The sequence below is a fragment of the Tachyglossus aculeatus genome, chromosome 14, assembly GCF_015852505.1.
Source record: "Tachyglossus aculeatus isolate mTacAcu1 chromosome 14, mTacAcu1.pri, whole genome shotgun sequence".
Classification (NCBI taxonomy): domain Eukaryota; kingdom Metazoa; phylum Chordata; class Mammalia; order Monotremata; family Tachyglossidae; genus Tachyglossus; species Tachyglossus aculeatus.
In genome coordinates this window covers 12,506,273-12,530,380 of record NC_052079.1, presented here as the reverse complement: position 1 = coordinate 12,530,380, position 24,108 = coordinate 12,506,273, and the positions used below count along the sequence as shown (strand labels likewise).

General features: G+C 44.6%; 1 protein-coding gene across 2 annotated transcripts in view; it reads right to left on the bottom strand.

Annotated features, from left to right (window-relative positions):
• Positions 1–24,108, bottom strand: part of AKAP6 (A-kinase anchoring protein 6) — a 309,489-nt gene that overhangs the window by 191,883 nt on the left and 93,498 nt on the right. For both annotated transcript variants that reach the window (XM_038756213.1, XM_038756214.1), the window contains exon 5: positions 10,155–10,277. In XM_038756213.1, the coding sequence (XP_038612141.1) occupies positions 10,155–10,277 (123 nt within the window). The remainder of the gene's footprint in view (positions 1–10,154; positions 10,278–24,108) is intronic.

Here is a 24,108-nt window from a genome sequence, read left to right as displayed (position 1 = left end):
ACACAGTAAGCACTCAATAAATATGAATGAATGAATGTATTCCAAGCAAAGCCTGTGCTCTATAGGGCATAGGATTTCATAATGAAAGGAGCTCTCTTTCAGTGGGACGCACACAGGATAACTAATAGGATGGGTATCAATCAATCATACTTATCTGAGTACTTACTTTGGGCTGTTCTACATGCTTGGGAGAGTACAATATAATAAAGTTGGTAGACCTGTTCCCTGTCCACAATGAGCTTGCGGTCTAGAGAGGGAGACGGACATTAATAGAAATAAATTATGGATATGTACATAAGTCCTGGGGCTGAAGGAAAGGTGAATAAAGGGTGCGAATCTAAGTGCAAGGGTGATGCAAAAGTGAATGGAAGAAGAGGAAATGAGGGCTTAGTCGAGGAAGGCCTCTTGGAGGAGACAGTGGTTGTCTGATATGAAGAGGAAGGGCATTTCAGGACAGAGGCATGATGTGGGTGAGAAGCTGGCGGTGAGATGTACAAGATCAAGGTATATTGAGTAGGTTAGCATTAGAGGAGTAAAGTGTATGATTCAGGTTGTAGTAGAAAATCACAAAGGTAAGGTAGGAGGGGACAAGATGCTTGAGTGCTTTCAAGCATTTGGTAAGGAGTTTCTGTTTGATGTGGAGGTGGGAGGGCAATCACTGGAGGTTCTTGAGGAGTAGGGAAACATGGACTAAACAGTTTGATAGAAAAATGATCCAGGCAGCAGAATAAAGTATGGACTGAAGTTGGGAGAGACAGGAGGCAGGGAGGTCAGCAAGGAGGCTGATTCAGTAATCAAGGCAGAACAGGATAAATGCTTGGACTAATGTGATAGCAGTGTAGATGGAGAGGAAATGGCAGATTTTAAAAATATTGTTAAAGTTGAATGGAGAGGATTTAGTGACAGATTGACTGTATGGATTGATTGAGAGAGATGAGTCGAGGATAACGGCAAGGTTACAGTTTGTGACACAGGGAAGATGTTGGTGCAGCCTAGAATAATAGGGAAGTCAGAAAGAGAATAGGTTTGGGTGGGAATATGAGGAGTCCTCTTTTGGGCATGTTAAGTTCATGACGCTGGCAGGATATTAAAGTAGAGATGTCCTGAAGGTGGGAGGAAAAAAATGCCTGAAGAGAAATAGGAAGATTAGGGCTGGAGGTGTAGATTTGGGAATCATCCACATAAATATGGTAGTTGAAGCCATCATAGCAAATGAGTTCTCCAAGGAAGTGGGTGTAGATGGAAGACAAAAGAGGACCCAAAACTGAGCCTTGAGGGACCCCCTCAATTAGGGGGTGGGAGGCAGAGAAGGAGCCTCAAAAAGAGACCAATGAGACCAGAGATGGGGACTGGGGCAATAGTGAGCTGTTACAACCCTTCCCCTTTCAGTTCAGTTCCTTGAATGGGGACATCTCCATGTCAGTTAAGGAAGAAGATTCCAACAGACTCAGCCAAAGCAATGGCTCTTGAATTCCAGCTCCAGGTATGATATTAATCTCTCTGCCTCAATGTCGCCAACTAGAAATGCAGGGAGGAATTCTCTTCTTCCCTGTCCCACCTCTCCCAACACTAAGCCTCCTCTACTACTTTCTCTCCCGGGCCACAGTGGAGGTAGTACAGGCACCGGAGTCCTGGAAGAAGCCTAACTCATCTTCCAACATCTTCCAATCAAGGCAGAAGGTAGGTGCCACCATAACGGCACACCGAGTTGGGCAGTTGGCACTTGACTGAGCGTCAACTGGTTTCTCTCTGTACCTCTGGGTTTTGCCCTTTTCTCTGGGATTTAATGGATCCATTTGGCTAATCTGCCTCCTCCTTGACACTTTATTCAGCCCACCTTTCCTGTCTGAATTTTTAGCCTCGACTGCTTTCTTGGGACTGACTAGTATATGCTGTGGACTTTCCTCTAAAAAAAAAAACCAAAACAAGCCATCATACCCATCTGGGGCCTAGCATGCAGGAAGATGATTTTTGGTGATTGGTGCCTTAAGTTCAGGAAGTTAAACTAACAACAGCCTGAATGGATTCAAACAATATCTCCTGAGGGAAAAGATATTAGTTCATTCTATGGCTTTGACTTTTAAGCATCATCACTCTGAAGATGCTCTGTCTTAAAGGGGAAAAAAAAATCTAAACGGGCTGCCATGAACAATGAAAGTGGTGAAGTTATTTACGATGCTGTAAGGAGTTTGGGAGGCTTTAGAACCTCAACAGGGAAAGGCGGAGGGCTATGAAGGGGGAGGGGCAGGCAGAGGGAGGGCAGGAAAGAGAAGGGAGATTAGCCAAGGGCATCGATATTAAAAGCATTGTTTTCAAAGAGGAAGAACGTTCAATATGCTCAATACTCACAAAATACCTTTCTAGACTGACATTTTCCTGAAAATGTCATTTTCCAGGAAGAGGGGAATTATTTTGTTGAAAGGAGCAGCCAAGTTGCAGGCAAATGATTAATTATCACGAAAACGTATCGATGTATCATTGCAATTTCACAGCATTTCTCCAAGTGAAAATAAAGCCCCTTCTTAGTATCCCTCCTACAGATATTATGAGGCTTTCATTGATTAGCATTAGAAAACACTTGGCATCCCTCAGGGGAAGAAGAATGTAATAACTGTAAGAATTGCCCTTATCTACCTTCTATCTTTTATATTAATGAGTCAAGGATGTTGGCTGGTTAGTCAAAATTCCAACGTGTGCCACATCTGCCTAGACACTCCAGCCAAGTTAATCAATAGGATTTACTGAGCACTTACTGTGTGATGAGCACTGTTCTAAGCACTTGGGAGAGTACAATAGAGTAGGACAACATAATCCCTGTCCTCGAGTTTTCAATCTAGAGGGCATTAAAGTAAATTACAGGTAAGAGAAACAACAGGATATAAGGCTATGTCCAAAAGTGCCATGGGGATGGCAGGAAGGTGAATATCAAAGTGCTGTGGGGTAAAGACATAAAGGTCGCATAAGGGAGGGATAATAGGGAATGGGGACAAATGATAATGCAGAGGACAGATGCTAAAGGGCAGAAGAAATCCACAGAGGAAGAGAGTTGGTCCGTGGAGCTTCAAGGAGGAGCAGAGAGGGGGCTTGAGATGGGGCTTACGGAGCCAGGCTCTTCCACCTCATTTTCTCTCCAGCCTCCCTTCCTTTGCCCTTCACCCTCCTAAGTCCCCACCCTACCCCCTGGCCATGACTTTAGTTGCCACCACAACCACCAATACCTCCACTGGTCTCGCTGTTTCACCAGGCCCTTAGACTACTTATCGTTACCATATTTCTCTTTGATTTGCTGAAAAACACTGAAAGGTGACACACTGGTAACACCAGTGTTCTGGTACCTTAGTGAACTACGGTTTCTGCACGGCACTTAGCAATCTCAGTATTAAGTTACTTGACTCAGCATGAAATTATAATCAAAATAAAAGGAGGAAAAGAATGGAAAGTAGTAATAATAATAATAATGGCATTTGTTGAGTGCTTACTATGTGCAAAGCACTGTTCTAAGCGCTGGGGAAGGATACAAGCTGATCAGGTTGTCCCACGTGGGGCTCACAGTCTCAATCGCCATTTTACAGATGAGGGAACTGAGGCCCAAAGAAGTGAAGTGACTTGCCCAAAGTCACACAGCTGACAATTGACAGAGCCGGAATTTGAACCCATGACGTCTGACTCCAAAGCCCAGGCCCTTTCCACTGAGCCATGCTGCTTTACTCCCTCATCTAAAAACAGATTCATGGCTTGAAAATCTAACACTTTCATAACCAGCCTTGAAAGCTAATTTTGCCTACTCACCTGTCATCCGTAGTGATTTAAACTGGGCGACTGGAGACAACATATTTTATGATTTTACTCCCTCCCTGTTTAATCACTGGGGGTTAGAGGGTAGATGTCAGATGGTAAGGATTTCCCACTATGTTGAACCCATATGGTCCCATTTGCAAAGCTGCTCAATTGGCAATGAAACAAATTCATTCACTCAATCGTATTTATTAAGCACTTACTGTGTGCAGAGCACTGTACTGAGCTGAACAAGTTGACGACTCCTCTGGCCCTAATGATGAATAAGAGGGAAGCAGCATGGCCTAATGGATACAGCATGGCTCTGGAAGTCGGAATAACCTGGATTCTAATCCCAGCTCCGCCTCTTGTCTGCTATGTGACCTTGGACAAGTCATTTCACTTCCCTGTGCCACAGTTACCTCATCTGTAAAATGGGAATTAAGACCATGAGCCCCATGAAGGACTGGGACTGTGTCCAACCTGATTAGCCTGTCTCTACCCCAGTGCTTAGAATAGTGCTTGGCACATAGTAAGCACTTGACAAATTATCATTATAATCATTATGATCATTACCATTGTTATTCAATCAATCTTATTGAGCGCTTACTGTGTGCAGAGCACTGTACTAAGCGCTTGGGAAGTACAAGTTGGCAACATATAGAGACAGTCCCTACCCAACAGTGGGCTCACAGCCTAGAAGGGGGAGACAGAGAACAAAACAAAACATATTAACAAAATAAAATAGAATAGATATTTACAAGTAAAATAAAAAAATAAATAAATAGAGTAATAAATATGTACAAACATATATACATATATACAGGTGCTGTGGGGAAGGGAAGGAGGTAAGATGGGGGGATGGAGGGGGGACGAGGGGGAGAGGAAGGAGGGGGCTCAGTCTGGGAAGGCCTCCTGTTATTATTATTATTATTATTATTACATTCTACCCATATTATTGACTGGATCTTAGTAGCCATTTCTGGAGGGGAAAAAGAGAGAAACTAGGAGAGGGATGGAGTGATATTTAGACCATGATATCAAACTGTGTCTGATTACCCTGTATTGATCCTGGCAATTAGCACAATGTCAGACACCTAGTAAGCCCTCAACAGAGACTGGAATTATTAATAGTAGACTCCATGTTGAAATAAAATTTCATTTCCAACCCTGAATGACAGTGATCCTAGAGGAGAAACACGTAGCTTTCTAGTGCCACCATGTGACCCTACAAAACCTTAATTAAGAGTTCTGCAAAGTGACACTACTTCAATCAGAAGCTCTCAGTGCAACTTGCTGCCCAAATGACTTTCAAAAAAACTCACTATCACCTTTCTCCAGGATCTACATGCCCCTAGGGCAAATTAATATCATTCCAATATTCAGAGCACTTCAATCGGCTAAAACAGAATGCCTCTTCAGATGCTGGCTCAACACTCTGCTACGTGAATCACTCTAGTTCAAACACGGGTTCACAGTAATCACTTTCTAAGGGGTTTCTTGAAAAACATCCTATCCTCCAACTAGTATACTTATCACCAGCACGTCAGCTAATGATACAGCAATATAGCAGTGATATAGTTGTCATAATAATAATGATAATAATTGTGGTATTTGTGAAATGTTTACTACGGACCAAGCATTGTACTAAGCACTGGGATAGATATAGGATAATCGGGTCTGAAAAAGGCTTTGTCTCACGTAGGTCTCACATTCTAAGTGGGAGGATGAACAGGTACTGAATCCCTATTTAACAGATGAGAAAACTGAGGCACAGAAAAGTTAAGATGTTCAGGTGTGGACAGGAGTTTCCCCAAGACTCAGCTGTGCTGACCGCTGCAATTTCCCCAAATGCGGGAAACTCGACTGCATAATTTGTGGTAGTGGTGAACTGTGTTCATGCTCTATTTTTTTTAGAAGCAGCATGGCTCAGCGGAAAGAGAAAGGGCTTGGGAGTCAGAGGTCATGGATTCAAATCCCGGCTCCATCAATTCTCAGCTGTGTGACTTTGGACAAGTCACTTAACTTCTCTGTGCCTCAGTTACCTCATCTGAAAAATGGGGATTATGACTGTGAGCCCTCAGTGGGACAACCTGATCACCCTGTATCCTCCCCAGGGCTTAGAACAGTGTTTTTTTTTTTTTTTAAAGAAGCAGCGTGGCTTAATGAAAAGAACAGGGGCTTGGGAGTCAGAGGTCATGGGTTCTAATCCTGTCTCTGCCACTTATCAGCTCTGTGACTTTGGACAAGTCACATAACTTCTCTGGGACTGTTCCCTCATCTGTAAAATGGGGATTAAAACTGTAAGCCCACTTGGGACAACCTGATAACCTTGTATCAACCCCAGCACTTAGAAAAGTGCTTGCACATAGTAACCACTTAACAAATGCCATTATTATTATATTATTATTAAGGTAGTTATAAAAAATGTAAATTTCAATGATTTTACTACCCGTACACTATCTATGGATAGGGTGGAATAGTAAATGTGCCTTCTATATTTAATAATAATGGTACCTGTTAAGCACTTACTATGTGCCAGGCACTGTTCTAAACGCTGGGGTAGATACAAGTTAATTAGGTTGGACAGAGTCCCTGTCCCACATGGGGCTCCATTTTACAGATGAGATGACTGAGGCCCAGAGAAGTGAAGTGACTTGCCCAAGGTCACATAGCAGACATATGGTGGAGGGAGGATTAGAACCCAGGTCCTTCTGACTCACAGGCCGGGGCTCTATTCACTAAGCCATTTGCAAGTCTACAAGCATACTTTGGGAGTTGGTTCATTTGGGAACACCTAGACTGTAAGCTCGTTGTGGGCAAGGAATGTGTCTGTTATACTGTTATATCATATTCTCCAAAGCGCTTAGGACAGTATTCTGCATACAGTAAATGCTCAATAAATCTGATTGACTGATTAAGGTTGCATTGCTCTGAATCTGACAATACTCCTCATTAATGGTCTCAAAACTGAATTCTGGGTTTACACAGACCCTCACCACAAAAGCTCAGGAATAAAAAGGCTGTTGGGTATGGCGCTGGCGATAAGAGAGTCCTTATTCTGTTTCTGATGCAACCACTCTATCTCAGACAGGATGGATTATGCAAAGGTGACTGTGACCTTGGGCAGAGACCAGACTATCCCCAAGGATGGGCAGTAGGGCACTGTCCACAAACTCAAATTTTGGAAGATGTTCCCATGTCACCAAATTTTGCTTCTGTAGGACTCATGAGGCTGAGCAATCAAGAATTCCAGGCTAGTCCCTGTGATGGCCCAGCAGGCTAGCACCTCATATGGAAAATGGGAAATGGCTTTTCCAGAACAGAGAAACTGCTCACTCTAAAGGACCCTCCCAAAGGGAAAGCTAATTTGCTGTCAATCACTCATCTGGTGGCATTAGCTAGAGCACAGCTAAGTGCAGGGGAGGAATTAAGCTATGAAGTGGGGCTAGAGAAGTGGAAAAATACTTAGAGCCATGAGGAGAGTTACTCTCTGCCAGGCATCCAGTAGGAAAAGAAACATGAAAGTAGTGTTCCCCACGAAAGCTGACTGTCAGCAAGGCAAATACCTGCGAATGACCAGAGGATACTGAGTCCACAGAAAAGCTACTCAGGAAATTAAAACAGTATTTTGAGGTGGAGGGGCAGTAGCCCCTGGGTTTACATTAGGAACAAGTATCAGGTAAGGGATAGGTTGTTATTCCTAGATCTGGTTTCAGATTTTGTTTTCGGTGAGTGAAACCTTTCACTAATGAAATGTTGGTTATCTGTTTATAACAAAAGAGTGTGCCTGACCAATCTGTATGTGTGGACTCTGCAAATTCACAGAGATCCTTTTCACAGGGAGGGATGGGCATTTGACATTCCCTGCAAACCACAGCAGCCAGCCCTTGAGGTGCACAACTCACTGGCTGAACCCCAAATGTTTACCGAGCCTTTTCGGGGTATGAAATATAAGTAGCCGGATCATGTCAGCAAACTACCAGGGGGGTTTAGGGGTTCACTAGCATGGAGCCCCTATCCCAACTGTAAAATGTCATGGGCCCTAAGACTCTGGTGTCACAAGTGCTTATAACAGTGCTCGGCAAACAGTAAGCGCTCAATAAATATGATTGATTGAATGAATGAATGAATCCGACCTCATGTGCAGAAGTCCAGGGGAGGGACGGTTGGATGGCAGTGTCAAGAAGAACGGAGGATGGAGTCCAAGTTGGGGGACAAAGCATGCCCTGTGTTTTGCCTCAGGCTGGGCTCCGGGCTGAAGATAGCCAGGCTTGGGCAAGGACTGTCTCAAGATTTGATTAAGGAGGTTCTGCTGGGGATGTCATGAAGGGGACAGGCACTTGTTACAAAGGGGTTTGGCCAGCCAACTCCCAGAGTGTAGTCAGCCCTTTGTTTCCTACCACCTTGGGCTAGATTTCAATAAATCACCGGGACTTAACCAAGCTCTGTATGCCCCAGGCCCCCTGGGATCTTGAAAACCTGACTGTATATTCCATAAAACATTAAATCATGGGAAATTAAGACACTGAACTTAATGTGAAACAAAGTTCATATACTCCTGTTTAAACACAGATTAGAATTTCTGTCAGAACAATGCCAGTGAAAAGTTGACATTCTAATTAATACAATTTACATCATAAAGCACTGAATGTCTTTATCTTTCCATTGTAAAATACCCATTATTTTTTATTAATTCAAGCCTCTTCCAATCAGGCAGGAATCTAGTACCTTGGACAGTATTGTTCAGCCCAAGAAGAGAGGCTCTGGGATTGAAAGCTGACTCTCTGAGGGGTTTGGTCACTCACAGAGTTCTGGTCATGCAGTGGTTGGGCCTAGGGGTGGTTTTTCATAATAATAATAATGACATTTCTTAAGCACTTACTATGTGTACAGCACTGTTCTAAGCACTGGGGAGGTTATAAGGTGATCAGGTTGTCCCATGGGGGGCTCACAGTCTTAATCCCCATTTTCCAGATGAGGTAACTGAGGCACAGGGAAGTGAAGTGACTTGCCCAAAGTCACACAGCTGACAATTGGCAGAGCCAGAATTTGAACCCATGACCTCTCACTCCAAAGCCCGTGCCCTTTCCACTGAGCCACGCTGCTTCTCATGGTCTGGGATTGATTGTATGTCCTGAAACAACCCTGGGCCATATCGCCTGTACGTGGCTGAGGCCGAGGGTCTGATGCCTCATGCGCTCAGAAAATGCCTATGGAATGAAATGCAATGGGCATATCACATATAATGATAATAATAATGGTATTTGTTAAGTGCTTACTATGTGCCAAGCACTGTTCTAAGCGCTGGGGAGGTTACAAGGTGATCAGGTTGTCCCACAGGGGGCTCACAGTTTTAACCCCCATTTTACAGATGAGGTAACTGAGGCACAGAGAAGCGAAGTGACTTGCCCAAAGTCACACAGCGGAGCCGGGATTTGAACCCATCAACTCCGACTCCAAAGCCCGTGCATATGCTGGGGTGGAGGCAGGGGAGATGGTGTGGAGAGGCCTAGGGTCACCTCACTGTTAGATACCCAAGGATCCACGTTCCCTCCTTTCCCCATTTCATGCCATTGATGAAAGAAAGAAATATGAGAGCCTTAGAGCCAGAATTTTCATTTCATAAGACAATGTGATTTTTCCTCCTGCTTTATCACAGCTCCACTACCTGGGCTCCACCTCCTCATAATTGATATCGGCCATTTGAAGCATTCAGTAAAAACCTCCTGAGGTTCATCAAATGTCCCTCAGTCTATAATTCTTGCCTCTAACATATTCAGAGGCATATTCATCGAAGTGTTTTCCATTTCCCCTCAATGGTTTTGCTTTTGCGCAGGGACAAGTGTAATGACAGTTGTATTAATTACATGCTAGAAACCCACATAGCAGCAAAAATGATTGAGATCATCGTTTTAAATATTTTATTAAAATAATCCAGTGTAAAACAGATAAAGCAGGCCCTCTTGATAATGAGAGGTTCATTAATTTTACAAGAATGCTAGACAGCTCAGACTGGTCACTAGAATCACCTTAAAAAAAGGAAATAGGGAAAAGCTCTTAGCTCTCTCTGTTGCCAGTTTTGCTGTATTGTTTTCTAGGGATAATTTTGGAATGATAATGTACTCTGCCTTTGTAGTTTTGCTGCCAGAAAGATCTTTGACACAGGGGTGGAGCATTGAGGGGTTAGTTTTCTTTATATTATGTGAAACCCTAACAAATTTTTCAGCTTCTACAATTTCCACCCACAGAACCAGGTTTCTTTACCGGAGAGGTGCATGCCAGCACAAAAACAAAACCAAAAAATATCAGATTTTTTTTAAAGCACACATTCAAACCCTTCCACTACTGAAAACAATTACAACATGATGTTGTCTTACCAAGTGTGTCTCCAAGTACAGTTTCAGGCCGTCCGTCTCTGCTTTTGGAGGGGTCCAGTTCTCAGTTGTTTCCAGGGCTTCATTTAACCACTGAATGAATTCGTCCAGCTTGCTTACGAACCCCTTTCCAGGTAAAGAAAATGAACAAGAAAAGCATGCTGGTGAGTAAAGTAAACCATTAAATCAAAATCAAATCTTATCCCAACCGGTCCCGGTATTTGGGGGTTCTGACAATAAATTTCCACACTCCTCCCAACCAGAAGTCACCTGCTTTCTAGGCGAAGATGCTATAAGGGGAGATGGTCACAATGATAAAGACTAGAAGGCTACGGCAATGTAACTGAAAGGTGACCATCAAGGATGATTTCCAATGTTGTCCTAGTTAGGCTCTTGATGGACTTTGTAATAGGTTATCATAGTGTAAGAAATCGAAGCAAACATTATGACTTCTAACAAATTTGACAGATTCTCTTTCCCTCCTCCAGAACAGGCTCAGTCTGGAAGGCTTATGCTGAGCTACTCGGGGAAGAGTCAGAGTTACCTCCCCCAGGAAAATGGCCCATGCCATAATTGCTTTGAAATGTTGAGATTTGGGTGGCTAACTAATTCCATTTAGTCACACGATGAAAGCAGCATGGCCTAGTAGAAGCGGCATGGCGTAGTAGCTAGACGATGGGCCTGAGAGACAGAAGGTCATGAGTTCTAATTCCGGTTCCACCACTTGTCTGCTGTGTGTAGCCCTGGGTAAGTCACTTCACTTCTCCGGGCCTCAGTTACCCCAGCTGTAAAATGGGGATTTAGACTGTGAGCCTCAAGAGGAACAGGGACTGTATCCAACCCTATTTGCCTATACGTATCCACCTTAGCACTTAGTACAGTGCTTGGCATATAGTAAGTGCTTAACAAATACCACATTTATTATATTACCTAGAAGTCAGAGGACTTAGGTTCCACTTCCAGCTCTGCCGCTTGTCTGCTGTGTGTCCTGGGACAAGTCACTTAATTTCTCTGTGTCGTGGTTCCCTCATCTGCCAAATGGGGATTCAATACCTGCTCTCCCTCCTATTTCGATTGTGAGCCCCATGTGGTAACTGATTATCCTGTATCTACCCTAGTGCTTCGTACAGTGCTTGGTACATAGTAAGCACTTAATGGATATCCCCAGTGAAAGCATCCAGACCCCACCGCTATGACTGGAAAGTTGGGTCAGGAGCCACGTAGTATCTAATCAACCCTCCTGATATGTATTCTGGTGAGAAGTGACTGAAAAGCAGGTCATGGGCAGGGGCTCTTCAAATTCATTCATTCATTCAATCGTATTTATTGAGCGCTTACTGTGTGCAGAGCACTGTACTAAGCACTTGGGAAGTGCAAGTCAGCAACATATAGGGACGGTTCCTACCCAACAATGGGCTCACAGTCTAGAGTGGGGAGACAGACAACAAAACATGTAGACAGGTGTCAAAATCATCAGAAGAAATAGAATTAAAGCTAGATGCACATCTTTAACAAAATAGAATAGTAAATGTGTACAAGTAAAATAGAGTAATAGATCTGTACAAATATATACAAGTGCTGTGGGGAGGGGAAGGAGGTAGGGTGGGAGGGACGGGGAGGAGGAGAGGAAAAAGGGGGCTCAGTCTGGGAAGGCCTCCTGGAGGAGGTGAGCTCTCAGTAGGGCTTTGAAGGGAGGAAGAGAGCTAGCTTGGTGGAGGTGTGGAGGGAGGGCATTCCAGCCAGGTGAAGGACGTGGGCCAGATTTTGGCTTAGAGTCCCATGGCATGAGTGCGAATCCCAACTCCGCCACATGTCTGCTATGTGACCTTGGGCAAGTCACTTAACTTCTCTGAGCCTCAGCTACCTCATCTGTAAAATGGGGATTAAGACTGTGAGCCCCACGTGGGACACCCTGATCACCTTGTATTCCCCCCCACCAGCGCTTAGAACAGTGCTTTGCACATAGTAAGCGCTTAACAAATGCCATCATTATTATTATGAGTGGCAGGGGTGGCATTCCACTGGGTAGTCACAAGGGCCAAAGGTAATTGGCCCCGGGGTAGTGTTCAGCAGAGAGACAGCTGGGGGGAAGGAGGAACAGTGGATGATGAGAGACAAGGGATGAATATAAGACCTACGCCTTGGCTACATCCGGGCCGTAAAAAAAATGTTCCCGGCTAGAAAGCACAAATCATAATAATCCCCCAATTTTTCAAATGGTGGCTATAAAATTTTATTGAAATCATTCCCAAGAACACATCTGTAGACACTGAAAATAATTTTGAAAAAAGGAAAAGTCCAGCAGTGAACCTTAAAGGAAGGAGATCAAATCCCGAGATTTGAGGTTCGTTGCCTGGGTGAACAGCGCCATCTGGAGGGCTGATTGAGAATCAGCCGATTTAAAGAGTTAGGAGAGATATAATAATAATAATAATAATAATGGCATTTGTTAAGCGCTTACTATGTGCAAAGCACTGTTCTAAGCGCTGAGGGGATACAAGGTGATCAGGCTGTTCCACGGGGGGCTCACAGTCTTAATCCCCATTTTACAGATGAGGTAACTGAGGCTCAGAGCAGTTAAGTGACTTGCCCAAGGTCACACAGCAGACATGTGGCGGAGGCGGGATTCGAACCCATGACCTCTGACTCCAAAGCCCGTGCTCTTTCCACTAAGCCACGCTGCTTCTCTACTGTGTGCACTGGACTGGGGCTGGAAACCCTTTTTTTCCTCTAGGGTCTTGTGCCCATCCCTCACGTTCAAATATGAAGTTCTGAAAATAATAATAAGAAGAAGAAGAAGAAGAAGAAGAATGGTATTTGTTAAGTGCTTACTATGTGCAAAGCACTGTTCTAAGCGCTGGGGGGGATACAAGGTGATGAGGTTGTCCCATGTGGGGCTCACAGTCTCACAATCTCACAGTCTCACAATCAATCACGATTGATTGATTAATCCCCATTTTACAGATGAGGTAACTGAGGCTCAGAAAAGTTAAGTGACTTGCCCAAGGTCACACAGCAGCCATGTGGCAGAGCCGGGATTCAAACCCATGACCTCTGACTCCAAAGCCCATGCTCTTTTTGCCCTGCCCGATAAAAGTCCTTAATCAAGATCATGCTGATTTGATCAAAGAGTCTATTTTCAAGCTCCAAGATTTCCGACAGACACTGAATCAAAAGCTTTCCCCACGCAACCCCTTTTATTCCTTTTTTGAGCTCCCCTTCCACTCCTCGTCCCTCTTTGGGTCCCCGATGCTCGGGATGCCACCTTCCTAATCCAGCCTGCCTGGTATTTCTCCCCCCTGGGTGGGTGGGTGTCCTGTCTGTCGCCCGGGCTTTGGAGTCAGAGGTCATGGGTTCAAATCCCGGCTCCACCACTTGTCAGCTGTGTGACTTTGGGCAAGTCACTTCACTTCTCTGAGCCTCCGTTACCTCATCTGTAAAATGGGGGTTAAGACTGTGAGCCTCACGTGGGACAACCTGATCATCTTGTAACCTCCCCAGTGCTTAGAACAGTTCTTTGCACATAGTAAGCACTTAATAAATGCCATTATTGTTGTTATTATTATTATTATTATTACTAACACCCACTACTGCCACCTTTCACTGATAAACCATTTCCAACCTCAGGGCCTGTTGCTTTCCAGCTGTGCCACCAGTGTTTGATGAACCTCACAGTTGCTGAAGCTCCCTGCAACCTGAACAGACACCTCCTACCACCACTCTATCTTCTCCTGATCATATTACCATTATTATCATTATTATTATTGTAATTGTTAAGTGCTTATCATGTGTCATATACTGTTCTAAGAACTAGGGAAGATACAATCACACTGGCCACAGTCCCTGTCCCACATGGGGCTCATAGTGTAAATAAGAGGGAGAACAGGTACTGATTCCCCATTTTACAGTTGAGGAAACTGCGACACAGAGAAGTGAAGTGACTTGCCCAAGGTGTCACAGCAGCCAATTGGCAGAGGCAGGATTAGAACCCAAGCCTTCTGACTCTCAGGCCCGTGCTCTTTCCATTAGGCCACGCTGGCTGCTCTCACCTCAAGCGACGGTCAATCAAGTGGTGTTTATTGAGTGCTTATTGTGTGCAGAGAGAGCATTGTACTAAGCGCTTGGGAGAGTACAATGCAACAGAATTGATAGACATGCCCAGCCTTCAAAAGGAGTTTACAGTCTGTTCTCCCTCATTTGGCCCACTGAAACCTCCTCCAGATCCAGTGCTTTACGACTCCCAGTATTCCCTTCCCACCATCCACCCTGCTGACACCACTGCTGCTCTGTACCCTGTGGAAAAACCATCCCCCGCGAGCAAACACCCGTTCACCCCACTCCATCCCCACACTATCAGGAATACCTGGCTCTTTCCTGGCGATACTGAATCCTTAGCCACTCACTCCTGAAGTTACATGCAGCTGTATGTTTGACTCCTTCCTTCCCAGTTGAGCCTCAAAAGCTGGCCCTACCCGCATCCAGCATAGGCCCAATGTACTCCACCTCCTTGCCCCTCCCTGGCTTTCCGCACACCGACCTCGCTTCCCTATCTCCTTTGGTTCTATTCCTCATTCTCCCTCCCTGCCCTATGGTCACCTAGCACTGCCCTCCAGTACAAATCCATACCACTTCCCCCTACCACCAGCAAATGTTATAAATTCAAATTTGAGCCCAGGTGACTTTCTTCCCATTGACCCAAAGTCTCTTCTGAATCTCACCTTCTCTCACTCTCCCTGGCTTGCACAGAAAAGTGGAAGCAATTGCCAATTTATTTTCCCCACAATGCTGCTTGCAGGCCATCTCATCGCATCCATTACTCACCCCTGCATCATTCGAAGTCCACATTATCTACCTCTACCTGGCACTGCAGTTATGATTTGCCCTCATCTACTGCCCTTTTGGACCAACCTCTGCATTTCTGAATAGCCTAATGCCTTTCCCACGTTCCTCCTCAACCCCATCATGGGCTCTCATCCTCAGAGACCTTAACATCCACCCTGACATTCTTGCTGCCTTTCCAACCGCCCACTTCCACTCACAATTTTTCTCTGCTGACCCCCAGCTCCAGCCCACATCCGTACATCACAACACCAGTACACCATCTGTCTCCTGGTCACTGTAAGCTAGACCGCTTCTGAAGTCATAAAATCCATCTCCTTCACCCAACTCTGAATTGCCACTTTCTGTCCATAACCCGCCTTTCAACCGAAATCCTTCTTGTCCCCAGATTCCGTCTCTCTGGCTTCTCTACCTTCCCTGAGTTATGTAGCTTCTCCTGATCTCCCTGATAACCCTCACCCCTCTAGCTGCTAAGGTGCTAATCTCCCCAGGTTATATCACTCAATCAATGATATTTATTGAGTTTTTACTGCATGCAGAACACTGTACTAAACTGCCACTTCAGTGCCACCTGAATACTTGTATATACACAACCTCTGGTACATATTTTAAATGCCCTAGTAGTTAAGCACTAACTCATGTTGAAGTATTATTTATTGAGCACTTGGTGCAGTACTGAATGAGGCCCTTGGAAAATTAATAATATTGATATAACAGGTTCTCTGCCCGCAAGATGCTTCTTACACTGTAATGGCAGAGACAAATTCCCTTTTCTTTCTCCCTCCTCTGTGCAATTTTTTTAATTATTATCATTATAGTGGCATTTGTTAAGCGCTTACTATGTGCCAAGCAATATGCTAAACATGGGGTAGATACATCATTAGTATCTGTCTTCCCCACTAGATTGTTAACTCCTTGAGGGCAGGCACCATGTCTACTAACTACTGTTTTCTCCGCAGTGCTCAGTACAGTGCTGTCTACTAAATGTTATTGATTGATTGATCCCCATTGCTGTCTCCTGCAAACCTTACTCCCTCATGTTATTGCCCCTCCATCTTTCTGCTAATCCCCAAACATGGAGCACTCTCATAGTCTACCTCCTCTTTTCCTGCAATGTCAGGACAAACTCTGACCCTACAAGTATCATGCTCTCTTCCATCGTAACTACTCTTTGACCTGTACATTACTGAACTTCCCTCAAATCTTTACCTACGGCCTCCATCCAATAATCCAAACCATTAACTCCTCCCAAAGCCTTTAGAGCATCCACTGCTTATCTCAAACTCCTCATGACCTTTCTAAGTATTTTGTTGACAAGATAGAAACCACTAGACATGAATTACTTCAAAGGTAATTCCTCCCTTCAGTGTCTACCCTCATTCCTCTCTTGTCAAGTGGCTCCGCCACTTGTCTGCTGTGTGATCTTGGGCAAGTCACAACTTCTCTGTGCCTTACTTCATGTGTAAAATGGGGATTAAGACTGTGAGCCCCATGTGAAATAACCTGATTACCTTGTATCATTTGTATTCGACCTTGCATTCGTGCTGCTCAAGGTCCATCTCCCAACTCGTCAGCTGGGAGCGTGGAAAGCAGGAAAGCACTGTGAGAAGCCTCATGTTTGTTTCCTTTTTCTTTAAAAATAAATCCCCTGGGGCGAGGAGCATTCTGAGGACTGGGTCCACATGTCAAATTGTGTGATGTAACTGGCTGAGTGAGGCGGCACCATTTTGGACCATAGTTCAACCTTTTCACCGTGTTTGGGATTGGTAAAATTGATAGAAAGCCTATGGACTTTTGACTGCACAAACAGAAGGGTGTGACAACCATCTAAGGCACCAAGATGAAAGCCCAGTCTTACTATCAGTAACACTGGAAGGAGTGTACACCGCCCAGGAATTGCTGCTGACCACAGGGGCCTTCCACAGACCCTCAGAGAAACTTTTGAGTGATACCAAGTTAGTGGTGGTGTTACCTAAAACGTTTTTGCCAGTGAAATGGCCTTATACCCATTTCTAGCAGAAACTGCTTTAGTTAGAACTCTGTTGGGGAACTTGTTTAAATGGGAGGATTTTTAAATCAGTATTCACACCTACCTTGCTGATCTACAACCCAATCCACGCACTCTGCTCCTCTAACACCAACCTCTGTACCTCAATCTCATTTATCTCGTCACCGACTCCGTGCCCATGTTCACCCTTGGGGCTGCAACTCCCTCCCACTTCATATCAAACAGTCCACCACTCTCCCTTCTGGAAAAACCCTCCTAAAATCACATCTCTTCCAAGAGGCCTTCCCAGACTAAGTCCTTTATTTCCCCTATCCCCAATCTATTTTAATACATCTCCCCCTGTAGACATATTAAGCATCTTGTGGAGAGGGATTGTGTTTATTGCATTGTCCTCTCCCAGGTACTTAGTGCAGTGTTCTGCACATGGTAAGCACTCAATAAATGCCACAGATTGAATGACTGATTGAAGTGAGTGGGCACAAATACATCCACGGACTGAAAGCATTTTGCATTTTGCAGACCCTCAGGGTTTATATGTGATTTTTAATATATAATTTAAAGATATTTACATATCCCCTCTAGACTGAAAGCTAATTTGGGGCAGCAAAATTTATTTCATTCATACATTCAATCGTATTTCTTATGTGCTTACTGCGTGCAGAGCACTGTACTAAGAAAGTACATTTCAGCAACAAAGAGAGATAATCCCTGCCCACAAGGGGCTCACAGTCTAGAAAATGTCTACCAACTATTATATTATACTCTAAGCACTTAGTACACTGCTCTGCATACACAGTAAGTTCTCAATAAGTACAACTGACTGATCCCCTCCACATCCCTAAATTTCCCTCTAGTGAAACATTTTGGCCACTCTTCCATGAATTCATGTAAGCCTCTCTTAAACCTGACGATCTTTTTCAGCTGCACAATTTCCTGCGGTTACACATTCCATATGTTTCCCACCCCCTGGGTGAAGAAGTGTTTCATTTTGTTTGCTTTGAACCTACCAATTTCAAAGTTCCACGGATTCTTCCTTGTCCTGGCAGAGCAGAACTTGGTGAACAATAATTCTGTATATATAACTTGTCCCCTATCAGGTTTTGTCTACCCAGTGTCCCCATTCAAAGTTCAACACAGCCCCCACACTAAGAGGTGTGGAGGGTGGGCTGGGGGGAGGACGGCACAGAAATGGAGGAATCAGGGAAAAATCAGAAATGTGTATACAGAAATCTCAATTAGGAGAAATGATCTTGCAACCAGGTGTATTTATTCACTGACTGAATGTTTTCATTTTTCCTACTTTAATCCATGTTTTCCTTTTAGTTAATTAATTAATGATGGTATTTGTTAAGCGCTTACAATGTACCAGGCACTGTACTAAGTGCTAGGATGGATACAAGCAAATAAGGTTGGACACAGTCCCTGTCCCACGTTGGGCTCAGTCTCAAGCCCTATTTTACATATGAGGTAACTGAGGCCCGGAGAAGTGAAGTGACTTACCCAAGGTCACACAGCAGGCCAGTGGCTGAGCCAGGATTAGAACACATGACCTTCTGACTTTCTGGCCTGTGCTCTATCCACTACTCCAGGTGTATACATAAAATCGGTGTCTGCCTGTCCTCAATGAAGTTGTAAACTCCATCAAGGCAGCAGGGACCTAATATTCTACTTTTACTGTATGCTCCCAACCACCTAGTATTGTGATCTATGCACACAATGCAGGGGTTCAATAAACCCTGAGGAGGAGAGACAGGGATGGTTTTTGTGGGGATTAACACACTCCTCATCAGACTGCATGGTTCGGTGTTTTTTATATTGTATTCTCCCAGTACTTAATACAGTGCTTTGCACGCAGTAAGCACTCAATAAATACAAGTGAATGAATGAATGACACTCAAACTTCGGTACACTAAGCTATAACTTCTAGGTGAAGTCAATATATAAAATGGAAACACTGGCTCACGGGTATACACAGTTCATTGAAAAGGGTGGCAGGTAGAAAGGGTTATTAAAGTTGCTCAAAGTTATTAAAAGAAGTTGGACTTTGGGGCAGAGAATTGAATATAATGAACAAGAGAAACTTGTAAACTTCTTACGAGAGAGGAACATGTATTTTGTTTCTGCTGTATTCTCCCAAGCTTTTAGTACAATGTGCTGTACTCTGTAGATACTCAATAAATGCCATTACCACTTTGACTAACTTTGAAAGGTTCTGGAGGGAGAGTAACAGACTAAGTAGCAGAAGGGAACCGTGTTCTTTCTCTCTCTCATTGATGCCTTCAGCCACAAAGGAAAAGGCAGGCAGAGCAGCAAGGGAGGGCTTCTGATGGGGCCTGTCTGATTTTTTATCCCCACCAGTAGACTTGCCTGATGAAAGAGAAGACATCCATTTGAGTTGAGTTTGGCATGGAGATCGGTTATCTACCAGGGGTCAGAAAAGGGGCTACCTCTCTCCTCCTACTTAGGATGTGTCGGGGGTGGGGCAGGGAAGTGTGTGTATGTATGTGTGCGTTCATGTGTGCGCATGCACAAACACACACACACACAAGTATCTGCCAAAAAGGGCAGCAATGACTGCCCAAAATCCGTAGCCTCTTTGCGAAACACTCCCTTATTTTCAAATTTCCTCTTCCTAGCCCAGAGCTGACCTCAGTCCGGCCCTTATTCATTTCTCCCTGCCCCATATTATCCTGTGCCAAGACTCTCTTTTATGTGTCTCTCCTCCAGTCTGAAGGAATGTATTTTGTAGGGTAATTCCCCAACATGTGCAGCTGATTACGTATCTGCCCTTCCACCTACTGACAGCCCATGAAGTACATTTGCCTCCCAATTGAGGATGCCTGTTCAGGCTCTGGTTAATGCGGACCTATTCCAGGAAGCTTGTTCACCACCCCAGCCTATTTCAGCTTCCAATATTTCCTCTGGCACAAAGCCAAGCTTGGGGTTGCTGCATAACCACCAAGGAGGTTGAAGTGCATCATGATGCAGCATATAATGGCCCTTCCCTAATGCACAGTCCTGCTACTGTCCATCCTGTGAAAGTCAAGCAGGTCTGGATAATGTCACACTCCTTCCTTTCCCTCTTTTTCCCATTCTCCCTGCCACTCCTTCCCTCCTCCCTCAATCAATGGCATTTACTTGGTGCTTAAACTGGACTAAGCGTTTGGGATAATATAAGCTAGTAGATATGATTACTAAATCAATCGTATTTATTGAGTGCTTACTGCATGCAGAACACTGCATTTCTCTCTCTCTCTCATCTCATAATTCCTCTCACTGCTCAGGGCCTCTTCCCCTCTCTTCTCTGACCCTTTCCCTGTTTTTTTATGGTATTTATTAAGCACTTACTATGTGCCAGACCCTGTTCTAAGTTGCCAACTTGTACTTCCCAAGTGCTTAGTACAGTGCTCTGCACACAGTAAGCGCTCAATAAATACAATTGATTGATTGATTGATTCTAAGCAATGGAGGAGATACAAAGTAATCAGATTGGCCAGAGTCTATGTCCCACAGGGGGTTCACAGTACTAATCCCCATTTTACAGATGAGGTAACAGGCACAGAGAAGTTAAGTAACTTGCCCAAGCTCTGTGAGACTGGGAGCCCACTGTTGGGTAGGGACCGTCTCTACATGTTGCCAACTTGTACTTTCCAAGCGCTTAGTACAGTGCTCTGCACACACGATTGAATGAATGAATGAATGAACCCTGGTCTGTCTGACACCAAAGCTCATACTCTAGCCAATAGGCCACGCCACTTTCTGATCCTTACTAAGGATCCCTCATCTCCAATGGGTCACTCTTGTCCCAGGTCCTCAGTAAGAGGCTCTGATCTGTGCCTATCCAGAAAATTTTGCTCAGTGATGGGCAGGGGTGTGAAGGAAATGAAGAGGCTCCACACCACAGTTACTTATGCCTTAGGCATCCGATTCATTGTGGGAGAAATTACAGATTCATTCCTCCTCATGCTTCCCTTGTTATGGAAAACACTGTCAACTCATACAGATTTTTTGAATGCACCTCTGGGCAAGGAGCCAAGGCCCTTGGTTAAAAGAAGACGATTGGAGTGTAATCTGGCTTCAGCAAAAGGGCCCTTTGATCACTTCTTGTCTGCACCCATAACTATCAGAGTAACCAGGCTTTTGCTATTGATTTGTTCTACTTACGATGGAATTCATTCAAATCCCTGAGGGAACAGAAACACTTTCTTTGGGAAATGTCCAGGCCGTTGAATTTGTTCCAACGGATGCAGTAACAAGCGCCAGCCGCACGATGGCGCTCTTGCCATTTCTAAGAGCATCTGGATCCGCAATTAGGCAAAATCCAACGGGCCTCACTCACTCAACAGATAGAAATAATAATAATAATAATAATAATAATAATAATAATAATAGCATTTATTAAGCTCTTACTATGTGCAAAGCACTGTTCTAACCGCTGGGGCAGTTACAAAGTGATCAGGTTGTCCCACGGGGGGGCTCACAGTCTATATGTTGCCAACTTGTACTTCCCAAGCGCTCAGTACAGCGCTCTGCACACAGTAAGCGCTCAATAAATACGATTGAATGAATGAATCCCCGTTTTACAGATGAGGTAACTGAGGCCCAGAGAAGTGCTGTGACTTGCCCAAAGTCACCCAGCTGAGAATTGGCGGAGCCGGGATTAGAAAGCCTTTTCTTTCAGAATAATTAGGGTTATTATTAGAATAATAATGATATCGACTATCTAATAATAATTATAGTAATAATTATTATTATTAGAATAATAATAAGGATATCAACTATCCGGGAAGGCATCCATAACATGAGTAAGCCCTGCCCCACAGCAAACAGTCGGAAATATTTCAGATTCCGAGAGAATTCAGAATTCTCTCTTGGGAGATGGGAGAAGAGGCGAATCCGTCCACTATTTGTTATTCCTAACGACCTTAAGTTAAGTCTAACTGCAGTTTATTTTTTTAACGGTGCTTACTATGTGCCAGGTACTGTACTAAGCTCTGGGGTAGGCACAAGATAATCAGATTGGACACACTTCTTGTCCCACATGGGGCTCACAGTCTAAATCGGGGAGAGGTGGTTATAATCCCCATTTTACAGATGACGTAACTGAGGACCGCAGAAGTTAAGTGACTTGCCTAAAGTCACACAGCAGGCAACTGGTAGAGCTAGGATTAGAACCCAAGTCCTCTGACTCCTAAGCTTGTGCTCTTTCCACTAGCCCATGCTGCTCCTCACAGGCCACACTGCTCCTTGCAGTTGACTTAGACTGCTCTGGCACCATAAAAAAATAATCTAAGTTCAATTAGAGCATAACAGAACTATTGATTCAGGGCCACTTCAAGTGCTCAGGACGACGATGATGATAGTATTTGTTAAGCACTTACTATGTGCCGAGCACTGTTCTAAGTGCTGGGGTAGATACAAGGTTATCAGGTTGTCCCTTGTGGGGCTCACAGTCTCAATCCCCATTTTACAGATGAGGTAACTGAGGCACAGAAAAGTTAAGTGACTTGCCCAAAGACTCTGAGACACCATTTGTCTAGACCCCTGCTTCTGGGCACTGCACAACCCAGTACAGTTGGGCTGTACTGGGATTCTGATATCTGTTTAGCAGATACAATCACATCAGACGCAGTCCCTGTCCCACCTGGGACTCTCAGCCTAAATGGGAGGAAGAATGGGTACTGAATCCCCATTTTACAGGTGAGGAAACTGAGGCACAGAGACGTTAAGTAACTGGCCCAAGGTCACACAACAGGCAAGAGGCAGAGCTGGGATTACAATCCAGGTGTTCCAACTCCCAGCCCCTGCTCTTTCCACTAAGCCATGCTGCTTCTACCTTAGTTTCCAGACCTTCAGGGAAGGCAATGTTACCAATTCCCTCAAATTTTTTCTAGGATTTCACCACCACCATTGTCTAACAAAGGTCTTAACGTGACCAGCTGCCGGTGATACCCGTTTCCTCTGCTATTTTCAGAGACAAGAATCCCCATCCTCGGCCCAAAACCCTTTCACGCACTCAAGATCCCAGTTCCTTAAGCTTTTCATCCTAAATCCTTTCTCCAGCCAGTCAATTATCTCCACTGCTCCCTTGGGAGCCATAGATAGCCAAACTTTCTTTATCTCCCTGGAGTCCTGGTGACCACAGTGCTGCACTGAAACTCTGACCAACATTCCTCCACCCACTAATATCACTGACTCATAATGCACTTGTGTCTTAGGCCGCAACCTGCCTCCTCCTCCCCCAGAGCCATTCCCCATCTCCTGCGTCTTGTTTCCTTTCCTTCCTTTTCCTTTCCTGTCCCATTCTAGCCCAGCCTCCTGCTGCCATTTTAATCTAACAGGTTAATAATATAGCAGGAAGCTGTGAATGATCCCACTCTGGCTTCAACACCCATCTGTTACCCTGAGGGGCAGAAGTGACTTGCAGAACCTGATGCTGATGAAGTGTCACAATGATAAGTTTGGTATTTGTTAAGTGCTTACTATGTGTAAAACACTGTTCTAAGCGCTGGGGAGGATACAAGGTGATCAGCTTGTCCCATGTGGGGCTCACAATCTTGATCCCCATTTTACAGATGAGGTTACTGAGGCACAGAGAAGTTGTGACTTGCCCAAAGTCACACAGCTGACAAGCGGTGGGGCTGGGATTTGAACCCATGACCTCTGACTCTCAAGCCCATGCTCTTCCCACTGAACCACGCTGCTTCTCATCTGCCATACGGGTGTGGAGAAGGGAAAACGAAAATATCTGAGGGGAGGAATAGGGGGGAGGGAAGCCGGTGGAAGTAGAGGAGGAGGAAGAAAAGGAGGTGAATGGGAGAGAGACAGGGCAGGAAAGGGAAGGAAAAGGGAGAGACACTGCAGAGGAAGTGGAAATGGAAATAGGGAGGAGAGAGGAAAATAGGGAAGACAGAGAAGAACAGCAGAAGCACAAGAAAAATACACACTGACAGCAGGTCTAACACCAGTGACATCCCCAATAAATGTGCGAGGCAGAAACCCATCACCAGAATAGATAATTCAGGATTTGGGATGAAAGTAAAGCATGTGAAAGCAATCTCCTCCTGGAGACCTTCCCAAACTATCACGTCATCACGCCAACAGCCTCTT